The 13,862-nt window shown below is 39.8% G+C and overlaps 1 protein-coding gene across 1 annotated transcript in view; it reads left to right on the top strand.

Moving 5' to 3' along the window:
- The window catches only part of XPO4 (exportin 4), an 82,361-nt gene extending 71,073 nt beyond the window's left edge, over positions 1 to 11,288 (top strand). The window contains exons 22-23 of the mRNA XM_051626407.1: positions 180 to 272; positions 3,015 to 11,288. Coding sequence (XP_051482367.1) covers positions 180 to 272; positions 3,015 to 3,212 — 291 coding nt within the window. The 3' untranslated portion in view covers positions 3,213 to 11,288. The remainder of the gene's footprint in view (positions 1 to 179; positions 273 to 3,014) is intronic.
- The last annotated feature ends 2,574 nt before the right edge of the window (positions 11,289 to 13,862 follow it).

Raw genomic sequence — 13,862 nt, 5'->3', positions numbered from 1 at the left:
TTTCCAATTACTGATACCTCCATTAAAAAAAAAGCAACAAAACAAACAACCTTGGATGTTTATAAATACATGTTCTTTATTATTATTAACAGAAGTGAAAAGAAGGTTCAGCAGCAAGTGTTGATAAAGTAGAAAGTTAAGTTTACACTTCCATAACTATTTCTGTTTTGTGTTTTCAGATGGTCTTTGATATGCTGGTACTTCAGAAGCACAATACAGAAATGACAACTGCAGCAGGTGAAGCATTCTACACATTAGTGTGTTTGCATCAGGTATGGCATTTAGAGACTTACACCCTGAACACCCATCATTTGTTAAAGGAGAGAGGTTAGTTACTGTGTGTTTCACAGAACACAGAATCATTGAATCATTAAGGTTGGAGGAGACCTTCAGGAGGTCTGTAGTCCTTGCTCAAAGTGGGGTCAACACTGAATTCAAATCAGCTTGCCCAGGACTTTTTCCAGCTGTATCTTGAAAACCTCCAAGATTAATATTCCAAAGTCTCTCTTGAGTGGCTTGTTGCATACTTTATTATCCTTATAATTCATGTTCCTTCAGTACCTGCCAGCATCTGTCTCGGTGGCCCATCACTGGAGTCATTCAAGTTCATTAATACTCTTCTTGTGTAAAGGAGTCCAAAACTGGACATAGTGTTCCACATCTAACAAGTGCTGTGTAAAGACCAATAATAAATACAGTCAAATGTGCTGCTAGTGTTTGTTGCTGACAGGGCACACTGCTGACTTGCTTAGCCTGCTCTCCACCAAAACCTTCAGGTCCTTTATGCAGCAGAACTGCTCCCCAGTCTTGTCAGTTCCCAGTCTGTTGCAGGGAGTTAGTCTGTTGCAGCTGCAGGACTTTGCTTTTGTCCTTGTTGAATTTCATGAGATTCCTGTCGGGTCGTTCCTCCAGCCTGACGAGCTGTCTCTGAATGCCAGTCCTGCCCTTGAATGCACTGGCTGCCCTCCCCAGTCTGGTTCCACCCACAGACTCAAGGAGAGTGCATTTCCTCTCCTCTTCCAGGTCACTGACAGGACAAGGCCCAGATGAGAGCTCTCAGTGCCACTTGTAACCAGCTTCCATGTGGAATATGAGCCATTAGCCACAGTCTAGAGGCTGATGATGCAGTTGTGTTTTCACCCATGTAGTAGTCCACCCATCTAGACAATAAAATGCCAGCTTGATTACAAGGATGCTGTGCCCAGTCTACTAGAGACTTGCTAACATCAGGCATCCACTGCATTCCATTCATCCACAGATGTAGTAATTTAATCACAGAAGACAGGTTGCTAAAGCATGACTTACCCTTGGTAAATTCACACTGGCTGTTCTCAATCCTCTTCTCTTTCATGTGCCCAGAGACAGCTTCCAGGAGTACTCGCTCCATGATTTTCTTAGTCCTTCAAAGAAGACAGATACCTTGTAATGACAAGAGCCAGTTTTCTGAACCTTTGGATGGATTCATGAGCTTACATGCCTCGAGATTTCTCAAGAGATCCCTGGCTTGATCCTCTTTACTACTAGTAGTCCCTCTCCTCCTTGAATACTGTCTGTAGTAATAAAGGTCTGGGAAAACCTGTCAGTGAAAACCAAGGCAAAGAAAGCACTGAGCCTTTTGTCTGTTATCACTAAATGACCTGCTGCATTCAGCAGCAGGAACCACATCTTCCCTGTTTCTGTTAATGTGCTAGTAGAAGCTGCTCTTGTTGTCCTTGATGTCCCTTTATGTCATCTTTACCACCTCTCTTCTGATCATGGCCCATAAGCACTCAACTAGATCGTTTCCCAGTCTGTAGAAATGCATCCTTAATTTGAGCTGTCTTTTCACATAAATTCAATCATAGAATGGCAAACATCAGTCTTCTGTCCTTTTTTTCCCTAAAGAGCTCTGAAGAGCCTCTGTCTACCCATTGGAGCACTCCAGTCGTGCCACCTGTCCCACCACATCTCAGTGCCTGCAGTGATGTTGCAGCTCTGCATCTGCACATGGAGCTCTAGCTCTTCCTGTTTGTTTCCTGTTTCTTCTGCAAAGATGTTTGAGGTTGGCCTCCTTTCAACCTGTTTCATCTTTCCTGATTAGCACTCATAAATGCATCACACTTCCTTGCATTCTTACTATTCTTGGTCTTCTGTCTCCTCACTTATCTACAAGTTGTTACTACTGTCCTCCAATACATTCTTTAAAGCCCGTCCTGCCAGGCTGGCAAGCCTTTGGCAAAAATGCTCTTCAGTCCCTTGGCCATATGGATCTTCTCTTTTATTAGTAGCCCATATCCCTCAACAAGGGACTCATGATCATGTGAGACAAAATACCTCTGGGACACCAGCCACAGATGGCAACTTCTGAGTTGTGTCTACCCTTGCACAAGGTCTTCACCAGTAGAACTGAGGGCACTTCCATTCTGGCTCCTGTGTCCTTCACCCTTGCTCCCAAAGCTCAGCAGTCACTCTGGACTTGCTCCAAGTGCACCATGGCAGTGCCCTGCTAGTCATGTTTAACATGTTTGTCTTCAGTTTCTGTCCAGGTAAGCATGAGAGTGAGTAGGAGACTCTTAGAAAGGAATCTGAACTCTGTCTCAAAGAAGGGAATCTAGAGAAGGGAAAACCTGTGGGAGGAGGTGGTTGGCACAGGACATGGATCATGGGGCAGACGTGGAGAAAGAGAAGTACGTTTTGCAGGAGTTGGCCCATGCCAAGTATGAGCCAGAAGGCACTTGGAAGGTTGTGCCTCAAAGTTTTCTTCTTTCTCTGCACTGCAAAGCACTGTCCCTAGCTCTAAAGGCTCCTTCAGCCTTACTAAAAAACCTGGTCCGATTGAAGGGCTTTATCTGGTTTAGAGGCAGATGAAAGGCTGCAGGTCCAGTTGCTTCTGGTGCCCTAGTCAGTGACATGGGTAACAAGTGGAGAGGTGCTGCTGGTTTTCTGTCAAAACCTTGATTCTGGATTTTGTGCTGAAGTTCTATGTACTGTATTTTTTTTTCTTTAAGTTAGTAAGATTCTTGTTTATTTAACAGGCTGAATATTCAGAGCTAGTTGAAACGTTGCTATCAACTCAACAAGACCCAGTAATTTACCAGCGGTTAGCAGATGCCTTCAACAAGCTTACTGCAAGCAGCACTCCTCCTACACTGGACCGTAAGCAGAAGATGGCCTTCTTAAAGAGTTTAGAAGAATTTATGGCAAATGTTGGTGGACTTCTCTGTGTAAAATAAACAACAAAACTCTATGCCTAATTTAGACCCTTTCTGCAAAATGCACTGAGAAATGCTGAATGCTGACTAAATCTTGTACCTGTATCTGGGTTCTTTGCAGCCATCTCAGATTCTAGGGAGCCTGGAAGTTTGAACATAATACGGTGGAACATGAGAGGTCGACTTTGAATCAGCTTCTGCTGTTATGTTAGCTGCAATCTGTCATACTTGTGTGTGGGAGAGAAGGAACAGAAAATTTGAATTTAAATGTTTTCCGTATATGTGCAAACACATGGGCACAATGAAAAGGAAATGCAGTGCCTTTCCCCCTGCACTGGTTTAAAATGTGAGTGGCCAGATAAACGTACAGATTTCTTTTCTACCCAAAATCATTTTAGTGTGTGATGCAGATACATATAAAGCTCTAAACAGTTTAGCTGATTTTAAGCTTTATTTTTCCTCTCAAAGTTTGAGTTTGTGTTCCAATGGGGAAGAGAAACCAAATGGTATTTTAACTTGTGTTTAGTTCTGTTTTCCTACATCAACCCGACGTTGCATGTTTAATGCAATGAAGGTTTTTGTTATTTTCTGCTGCCTAAAGTTCGGAAAAAAAAAAGGTGTATATTTTTGTTCCCCTAAAACGAACTTTAGGAACTGTAGCCATTTCATTGCCTTAATTTAAAAAGAAAAAAAAAAGCTCATTTACTTCAGATACGAAATTTGAGGCAAGATTTGACTCTTCATAGTTGGTTTCGGATGTTGGCATTAAGCTGCTGTGTACCTGTTGCAGCACTTCATGTTGAGTTGTCATTTTGGAATGAGTATCTCATGCAAGGTTCATGTGTAGTTTTACTTTCAGTATCTGTTTTGATTCATCCCCAGGTTGCACGCAGCTGCAATGTATTTCTACACTGAACTGTTTGCTTAAGCAATAACAACTCATAAGATGTAAATTACTGGCAAACTTTTTTTAAGTTGGGGCATTAACTAAAAACAACTGTGCTAGAACAGGGGCATGAAACCCTTTTACTCAAGGGCCCTGATTGTTTGACTCAAGTTGAGAAAGGTGATTGGGATGTGTAGTGCTGTGGGGGATTTTTGGTTTTGCTGAATCTAGCTCCGCTTCTGCAGGGCCCTCCCAGCTGCTCTGCTCTTGCTTGGTTTTTTATATCAGCACTTTAGCTGTTGCCACAGTAGAATATAGTGCCCTGAGTATAGTGGACCAACAAGGGAGAGCAGCACACAAACACAAAAGCAAGGCCTGCTTTGTCTCCAGTCATGAGCCAGAGAAAACTGAAGCAAACACAAATGCTGCATGTCTAGTAAAATTGATTTTTGTAGGGATACATGGAGACAGAAGTGGGTCCTTTTGTTTAGAGACCTCTGCTAGATTATGCTGTTGAATATTTCCCGTGTGTTTTTAAAATTTATATAAAATGTACAGTATATACCTATACATGGTTATGTATAGCATCATGTTTGCCACTCTGTGCCATTCTTCAGCTATTCATCTCAGAATTAGTCACAATAGCCAGAATTTTAAAAATCCGTAGATCTGTAATACTGTGCTATAAGTGATCTAAGGCTTTTTTATTTTTTAGTGAAATCCATACCTGTCTCAAGCATGGATCCACAAGGCCAAAAAAGCCATCTCTTCATTGTACTTCTCTTTTTTAATTTATGTGAAAACTGGGCTAGGGCAGATTTACACATTAAAAAGTGACCATAAAACTTCTTAGAAAATATACCTTCCCAGCCAATGTTTTATTTCTAAGGTAATCTGTGTAGTATTTTAGAACAGGGGTATTACTCTCTTTTTTTCCTTGAAACTCTAATGCTTTTCTTTAAAAGATTTCTTGGCTGTGTACTTGCACAAAACATAATGATCCTGGCAGATCCTTCTGTTTTTAAACTGTTCTGATGCCTGTTTTGTTTTGTTTTTTTTAATTTGAGTCGCTATGTTTTTGAAATTGCTTCTGGAAGTTTTTTTAGTCTGTACATTGGATAGGGCAGCAGTTCTGAAACCTCTTTCTTTTTTACAGCTGAGGGGCATTAAAGCCTGGGAACATAAGTGGCAGGAAGAGCTGCCTGTCATGTTTGTCATGATGTGCTCGATGTCAAATATCTAGGTCAAAGTCTTCAAAGAGATCATAGCAAATACCTTCAATTTTTTTGGATCTAATGGAGTAACTTACATACTCAGTTGTAATTTCTTTTATAACAATCCTGAAGCTGGCTCACTATTTAAAAATATTTATCAAGTTTAAAATTTTGAAATTCTCCTGCATACTATGATTGGTGAATGGGAGCACAAACTGAGACAGTATTCAGGAGACAGTAACGTGCATACTCTGTGCTTTTCTTATCAGGCACGTGGTGTTTTAACAAGCAGAGACACTCAGCACTTCTAAAGTATGAACCCTGACTTTCAAAAGCTGTTTTTTGAAGGTTGCTTAAAACTTTCCTTTGCCCTTCATTTAAAATTAATATTGTATGTTAAAGGGAAACTGTCCTAGTAAGGCTTTTTTTGTAATCTTCCTGTTTGATGTTATGCTAGACAACATTCTTCCTTTCTTGTTTCTTATTTTACCTCCCATTCTTGTATATTCAACAGGGATCTCTCCGTGCTTGTTTCTTTTAGAGCCTCAGTTGTCTCCATTTAGTGACATTCCTTGAAGTCACTGCAAAAGATTCTGGGGATAAGTTTTTTATTAATTCATACTTCTGCTGGCTGGGTGGCTGCTTCTGCCTGAATTATTAGGTTTCTATACCCCTTCCAAAAACTAAAACAAAAATAAAGTCCTTCAGTGAACTTTTATGCATCCAGTTGCAAATCTAGATGCAAAAGTTTGTTCAAGTCCATCAGAGAGAGACTCATCCCATTTTTAGTGAACACTGAAAGTTGGCTGCATGTAAGTGTTCTGAAATTTTCATGGTATCACTGCATTGATTTTCCATTTGTTGTGCAAAGTGAATAATTGTTCTAAAACTGCACCTGTTTTTTGAAGAGAAAAAAGGCGACTCAAACTGAATTACAAATGTTGCATGATATAATTGTAACAAATATATCTGTCCAGACTTTTTTTTCTAAAACAGATTATTGCTCCAGTGTTTTCATTCTGAAACTATGGATCAAGTAGCTTCTTTCCCATTTTGCCAGCTTCGTTCCCATTGTGATGGCTAGTTCTAATGCTGGCATAATAATTTTCTGATTTTCAATCCGTAATTTTCCATGTTGGCAAGCATGATCATCTTTTTGGGTCATAAAATTCAAGACCATCTTAAAAGCACAGATACACATGGGGGAAGTGGACTACTACTGCATGAAGCTTCCACTTGCATGTGCATTTATGCCTTAATTATCTTCACTGAATTACTGCCAGAATCTGCTACTTATTGCCCAGAGGTTTGTGTTCGCTCTTTAGTGATGAAGGGCTCACTGTTTTCCTCAGGAACAAGAAAATTATTTTCTCAGTGTGTCCAAATCCTACTAGTTGAAAGAGAGGGGACTGAACCAGAGTCATGTCTCTGATAGCCTGTAGCACTCATTTCAGCCCCAGTGTTTACTGGGGTACATCCCATTATGTCTGTAGCCATGTAGTTCTGGAGAACAAGCTTGCTCAGAGCAGTCAGTTGTCCATTTAAAACCTAATTCTTTATAAGGTAAAGCAAATTCTAATTTGTGATCTGTAAAACTGTTCTAAAATACAAGTTGCAGCATTTCTCTTGTAAAACACTTCAGGTAAATTCAGTTTTGGTTAAGTAGTTACATAAGAGGAGGTGTTTTTTTTATTGAAGTAGCTTGATGAATATAAGCGCAGGAGTAGGAGCCAGGCTCCTCTAATTTTGTATCAGTTTTTTCACTGGATCCTCTCTGCCCATTGGCAAATCACTAGAACTATGTTTTTTTTTAAATAGTGATAATACCTACCTACCTCACAGGGATGTTGTGAGGAATAGCTTATGCCTATAAAATGCATTGAGGATCTAAGACGCTATGTAAATATTAAATATTTTCATTTTAGTTTTGTGAGGTGTAAGATATACTGTAATAAAACCAGAAGATTTTCATGATTATAAAGCCCAGTAGAGGCAGCAGTGGTGCAGTATCCCCCAAGACTGGTTTGCTGCAATACAGTAATGTTTGCTGTAAACTGTAGTTATTTCAATTACAGCCAGTTGAAGTTGTGGCTTCTTCTTAAATAAGGTAAGATTCCCCACCAGTGTGCCTCGGTTCTGGACTAAATAGTGAGAGGACAGTTGGTAGCTGTTCAGGCTTTGGTGCCTCTACTTCTGACAAGTGCCACTTGTGGTGGTAGGGGGTTTGGTTTGGTTTTAGGTTTTTTTACGTTTTTCTGCAAGGAACAACCACCACTCATTTCTCCCTTACCTGTTCCTGTCACTCAGTATAACCAAAGCCTAATGATACCAATTAAAATTTAAAGAGCGAGCCCTGTCCCAACCTCGTCCCTGCCCCCAAAATTAATTTGTTTTAAACATGAGTAGATGGTGCCCGCTTTGCAGTAAATGGCAGCAATGCTTTCCTGTACTAATCATGGAGCAAGTCATGAAGTGTGATTTGCTGTAGAGCCTTAAGCTCTCGGCTGTCCTACAAAACCCTTTTTTCAGTGTGAGATTTCTTGGGGCCCTGGCATCTGAGCAGTAAGATATCCCTGGCTTTCCCTTCTTCTCACTGAGTTTAGATAGATTTTGCTTTTCCATTTCTTCCCTTTCCCTATCCTCCTTTTCCTGGCCTTTAAAGGCATTCCTATAAAGGACTTGGAAGACCCTTCCCACCTGAAGGGAAAGATGCTACCCATGTGATTTTCCAGTCTATTAGAGCTTGATACTTGAAATGGATAAACCCTTCCTGATAGCATTCCCCAGCACATTTCAGTCTCCCATGGAACCATTCTAGAGTTTATAATTAGGGAAAAAATAATTATCCTCTTATTCCCTTTGTGCAAAATAAGGAACCTCCATTGCAGTGAACATGCAGTTTTAAGGCAATAAATGCTAGTACTGCTGTTGGTCAAGTGTGTAAATATTTTAAATGTATAATTCAGTACCATGTTGAGTTTATAATTAAAAATGCAGGGATTGAAGTGCGAGTTGATTTCAAGTATTGAGTTACTTGTACAGTTGAAGATACGAAGTTGCATAGAAATATTTCACAATTTGTTGCAATAAGACTTGGGAAATGGCTGTGTAATCAAGCCTTATCACAACTGAATTTTCAGTTTTTAAATGACCGCTTTCTGTATTTTTAAGATCCATAAGCAGCAGGAGGATAACATTGTTTTCCACTAAAGACTTTGATTATTTTGTTTTGGCCATGTGTGATTTGTGTGTATTCTTGTTTAATCTAGAATCTCACCTGTGTTCAGTCCCTCAAATAGCATGTTCTACCTCCTTATGGTAGAGACAAAATTAGGAGCATTATGAAACCTCCGGCTCCACGTTGCGCTCTTTGGCTGCTGTGAATGCACAGGGTTTCAGTGAAAGGTCATAGGTGACTTTTCTTACATCAGCACTTAAGAGCGTGGGTTTGTCCATCAACAGAAAAAAGGTGTGATTATGTGTGTAACAGGAGTATCTCACATTGGACTGCAATTGCCAGAAGTGGCTGTGAATATATAATTAAACCAATATTTTTTCCACCATCCTCCAGAAAAAAAAATTTAACAGGGACTTTTCTGGTCACTATCATTGGTGATATTTGTCTACCCACAAGGAACACTGATTTCTGGGTCTTGAAATTTTTTTTGGTCTGTAGATTTACTCTAAACAATTTCTGATTATATTTGGCATGGAAATGTTCTCCGAGCTCATAATCTGTTCCCACCACATAAGGGACATCCAACAGTATGTTCAAGTATACCAGAAGAGTTCAGTTAAAAGGCAGCAGAGCAGTTCCTAATGTGCTTTAATACAATTACATTTGGATAAACTACAGCTATTTTCTGTTGTTCCCCTCTTGCTTCATGCACTGACATCTTTAAAGAAAAAATAAAAAAGGCAAACAAAAACCAAAAAGAACAAGCTGAAAGTAAAACTATGTGACAGTTATAGTGGTAACAGCTTGCTGTACACCTTAACTGTATGTATCACTGGAATTTTACTGGTTTCTTAAGTAATGCGATTACATATTTATATTGGCCTGGTTTAGTTCAGCAAGCATTTTGGTGAGGGACAGAAACATTTAAGGTAATTTTGAGGAAATCTGTGAAAGCAGCTGGTAAGATTACACAGCAGTAGCATATCCAAGAGCCTTTAATGTAGAAAATGGAAATACTCTGCTTTACCTTAAATACGAGCTCTGGAATAAACTTGAATGATTTGGGTACAAAGCTTTTATTCACACTTGTTTGTGTAACTGTATGCAAAACCCATCCATTTTGCCTTCATGAAGCTTACTTGCTTTAGTCACAAGTGGTGGCATTGGATTTTTTTTCCTTCACTTATTTGCCATGTATTATAAGCAGAAAGGTAGGGAAGCTCAACCTTCCGAGTGGAATTTGTCAGGTCAACCAAGGAGGAGGTTGCACACGAACTGCAAGAGGGGAGGAGGAGAAGAAAATAAAAAATAAAAAATGTGCAACATAATGCAGAGAAATAAAAATAAATCAAGCTAATGTGTAAGAAGAAAAAGAAATCCATAATACAAGTGTTATCCCATAACTTTGTAACCTGTATCATCCTGACCCAGATTAGTAAAAGCCTGTCATTTCATCCACACATTTCTGGGGAAAAAGAGTGCTATTCTGGAATTGTATGAAATGCGTTACCGTTGGTGTGAGTTTTGTTAATTAAATAATAAAATCTTCTTTATTTTGGGAAACATTCCAGACAAATCTCCGTCTCCAAAGAGAACAATGAAGTTATCAACTTTGACTGATACATAACTGATAAGTAGTTTTTCTCCTGTCTATATTTTAATCTCCTGGAACAACTGTTTCCATCTTAACGCCCATGAGACGTTACCAGATCTTATTTTCCTGACCCTGTGTCACCCTTGCCAGTTGGAGTAAGGCAGAGCTTTGGCTGTGATGTACTTCCCTTTTCCTTCCCCTCTGTGTCTGGGCTGCTGTTCATGGTTGTGAAGGCGTGAGTGTTTGATTTGCTTTAACTTATTGCTTTGGATGATGCAGTTTGGGTTTGTGGCATATTGAGAGGATTTCTAGTCTCTTTGTTTGGTGTTCACTGAATGAAAGTCATCACTAGACTCCACCAAAAGTATTGATTTGAAAGTCTCATTCATAACTTGGTTTAATACATTGTCAGGACATTGGCTTTAACTGTAGAAATGCACCAATACTTTTAGTGGTCTTCTGTTTATTCAAATGATTGTTGTAACTCAGAAAAAAAAAACCCCAAAGCCAAAACCCCACCACCACATTGTGGAGTCTTTAGGAAGATCCCCGATGTCCTCACACAAGATCAACCCAACCTCGGGGAAGGCTTACATTCTTCTGACACTTTAAGGAAGGACTGTTCTTCTGAAGTACTTTTTGCCTGCTTTTAGGCTGTTAATGCACTTTCATGATTTCTTAACAAACTACTGTTAAAAATGTACTGTAACATGGATTTTGATAAGCGCACATGTATTTAAACAATTCACTCAGCCTCAGGAAAGCTGGAAAATCGGATACCTGTTTTGTATCTTGGTTACAATGTTTGTTACCTACAATCCCTTAAGATGGCCAGATAGTGTCTAGATCATGTGAGAGAAACTACTTAAGATACCAGTAAAATCTGTCAAAGGGGGACAATGTAATTTTACTCTAGGGACTGAGAAAACTGTCCTCTTATTTTTCTTAGAGGTATAGTCAGTCTGAATTGGAGTTTCAAAAGCAAAATACAATTATAAGCCCCATTTACTGTTCAGGAACAAAAAATGTTTTCTTTCTTAACACTAGCTTATTTCTATTTTCTTCCTTCTCTTTTAAAAGTGTGTATGTGAAATAAGTGCAGAAGTATGTGTAGGAAAAACTGTAAAATCTGCTGCTGTACATAATGTTTGCTACTTGACTGCATTTTCTGTTCCACTTTAATTTTACTTGTTTTGCTAAATATATTTTATATATTTTCCTTCCTGCTTCTTGTGATGGCAGAGTGATTTACATCTTTGGGGGGCATAAAGATAAAAAAAAGGCAACAGCCAAGAAGGCTCTGGCTGGAAAGTTCCATCAAGTTTGTATGTTAGCATGGATCTTGGGGCATTTTTTGAGAGAACAGAATAAATTGGGGGCAATAAGGCATAGTACTGTCAGTGGGGATATTGGAATGTCCAAAGGTATGGATACTGGTAATTCTGTTTCAGGGCTGTTTTTCTAAAAGTATTTCTAGAATCCATTTAAAATGTCGGTATCACTGACTAGTGCTCACTTAAGTAGGGTGTTTTTCAGTCTTGTGGTCCCTGAAAGACTTCCAAGGGATCCACAAAGCCCAGCAAAATAGGAAGAAGTCAGTGTGATCATGTATCACTGTAATACTGAATCTCCAACGGAGAAAAAGTTGGGAGTCCATAAACTCAGGATGAAAATCTACAACTGTACTTGGATTCAGGGTGTGACTGGAAACTTTTCCAGGGCCTGTCCTGCTGCCTGACCCAAGGCCTCAGGGAGCTGTGATGCCCTGGCCTGCTGAGCTGCCCCAGGTGCTCTGACACACACTGTATCCTGCACCTGTAGAACAACAACTTAGTATTGGAAGAAAAAGTGTAGTGGGCTTCTACAAAAATGAGATGTTGCAGATGGTTCTGCAAGTACAGTATTTGGGCAGAGTTTATTTCTTTTTCACATATCTATGGTATGTGCTACAGCAAGAAGACTCAAAAGTGTAGGCTTTCATCAGTTAAAAAAAAATACAATAGGCTATAAAATAAAAAAAAATCAAACACCAAGACACAAAAGCTTTAGGAGTGAAGATTTTTGCTATTCCTTTCCAGGGTAGAAAGTGTGTTTTAAAACTGTTTCATGCTCTGTTCCTGATCTGGTTCAACACAGAATACTAGCAAATGTATTAGTAAAGTAGCAGTGGTCTACGATGTCAGGTTCAAGTCTCAGTCATGTCAGTGTCATTGCTGTGTTTCAGAGAAAAGCAGTAAAAGGTTAGGGGAGAGAGGTTAACCAGAAATACCTTTCTGCAAAAAAAGACTAGGAAACAATAACACCTAATTATTAATAAGATATTTCTTGTAGGGTGCACTTTACAGGTGTTCCCATATTTGTGGTCAATTTGTCCTCACATGCCAAAGAAATCACAGTGCAAGATGTAACCTGTTTTCCTTCCTACAGGGTCACTCCAGCTCATCCTGAGCTTTCCTTCTAGAACTGTCTAGTAATGTGGATTCAAGCAAGGTCTTGAGCTGTGTGCCTGCTGCCAAGTAGTATCTGGTATCAAAGCTGAACAATGTCACCCTGCCCACTCCCCAGGCCCCCGCACAGCCATGTGCCCTTGCATGACCTCTGTCACCCTCTGGTGAGGAGGAATTGCACAGCAGGGATCGTTGCTCTGGGAAATCTGGACTGAGAGCATGTGCCTGCCCAGTCTCCTCTGTCCTTTCTTTATCAGCCCTGTGTGGGACATTTTTAACTTAAAATGCTCTACAAACATGTATGAAACAGGGGAATTAGTGTAACTCTTTTGAAGAATCTAAACCAGGTTTCTTACTGCTCTCAGTAGTATTATGTTGGTGTCAGATGACTGTCACTTTGCAGCAATTCGGGGAAAAGGGGTTGTGTTTTTTTTTGTTTTAAATTACAGCAGGGGTGGTAATATGAATGGATAAGGGTGCACTCCGTGCAGGGTAATATTCCATGCTGTGTTGAAGGCCTTTTTTAGCAAGAGCTTCTGGAGAAGCCAGAAGGGGTAATACAGTGAATTCCAGATGCAACTCCTTAGAATTTGTTTAAACAAATGGAAAAGGCCACAGTCTTCTACTGACATGCAAAGCCTTGTTTCTAAATGGAAGAGAGTGAGGTAAAAAGTATGGGGATCTCAATAAAAAATCATCCTATTCCTTATTCTCTACTGCCTATGTAAACTGTGCTGCAAACATATTTTAGCAGAACTTGCTTTTTCTGCCTTCCAAGGAAATAGTTCTGCTCCTAAGTGCCCAGAGCTGAGCCTGGGACTTCCAGTTCCCAGCCACAGTGCAGTGTAGCAGCAAAGATTCAACAGGTTGTAGGCAAAAGTTTCTTATTCAACTCATTGCTGATAGGACCATCTAGCTCTGGAGAATGAGAGTCTGCTGCTGGGTTACTGATAAATAATCTAATGGGCTGTGTTCTATTAGTTGTTTTATAGTGGAGTTATTGAACAATAGAAAGACAATGTTATTGTGTTTTACAAATTATCAGGGTGAGGCCAGACTATAAAGAAGGAATGACAAAAACCAGTGATGTGGAAGTTCTTCAGGTTTGGGGTGGGTTTTTTTGAGGCAGTATGAGATGACAGGCAGTGCCAGATCCGTGTGGTGCCTGCACAGCACAGGAGATGACGTTTGTATGCCCAAATGGAGAGATGCAGCCAATTGAAATAAGCAATGCACTTTAAAACTTGCTGTCTTCTGAAACTATCTTAGAATCAGCTCGACGATGCAAGAAAGTGGGACTTTTCCAACTGGATAATGTTTAATTTAAACTGAAAGACTGGGCAGGAAAGCCA

The sequence above is a fragment of the Apus apus genome, chromosome 1 (assembly GCF_020740795.1).
Source record: "Apus apus isolate bApuApu2 chromosome 1, bApuApu2.pri.cur, whole genome shotgun sequence".
NCBI classification, from domain to species: domain Eukaryota; kingdom Metazoa; phylum Chordata; class Aves; order Apodiformes; family Apodidae; genus Apus; species Apus apus.
Note: the sequence above shows the minus strand (reverse complement) of the source record. Positions and strands in the feature narration are given on the sequence as shown.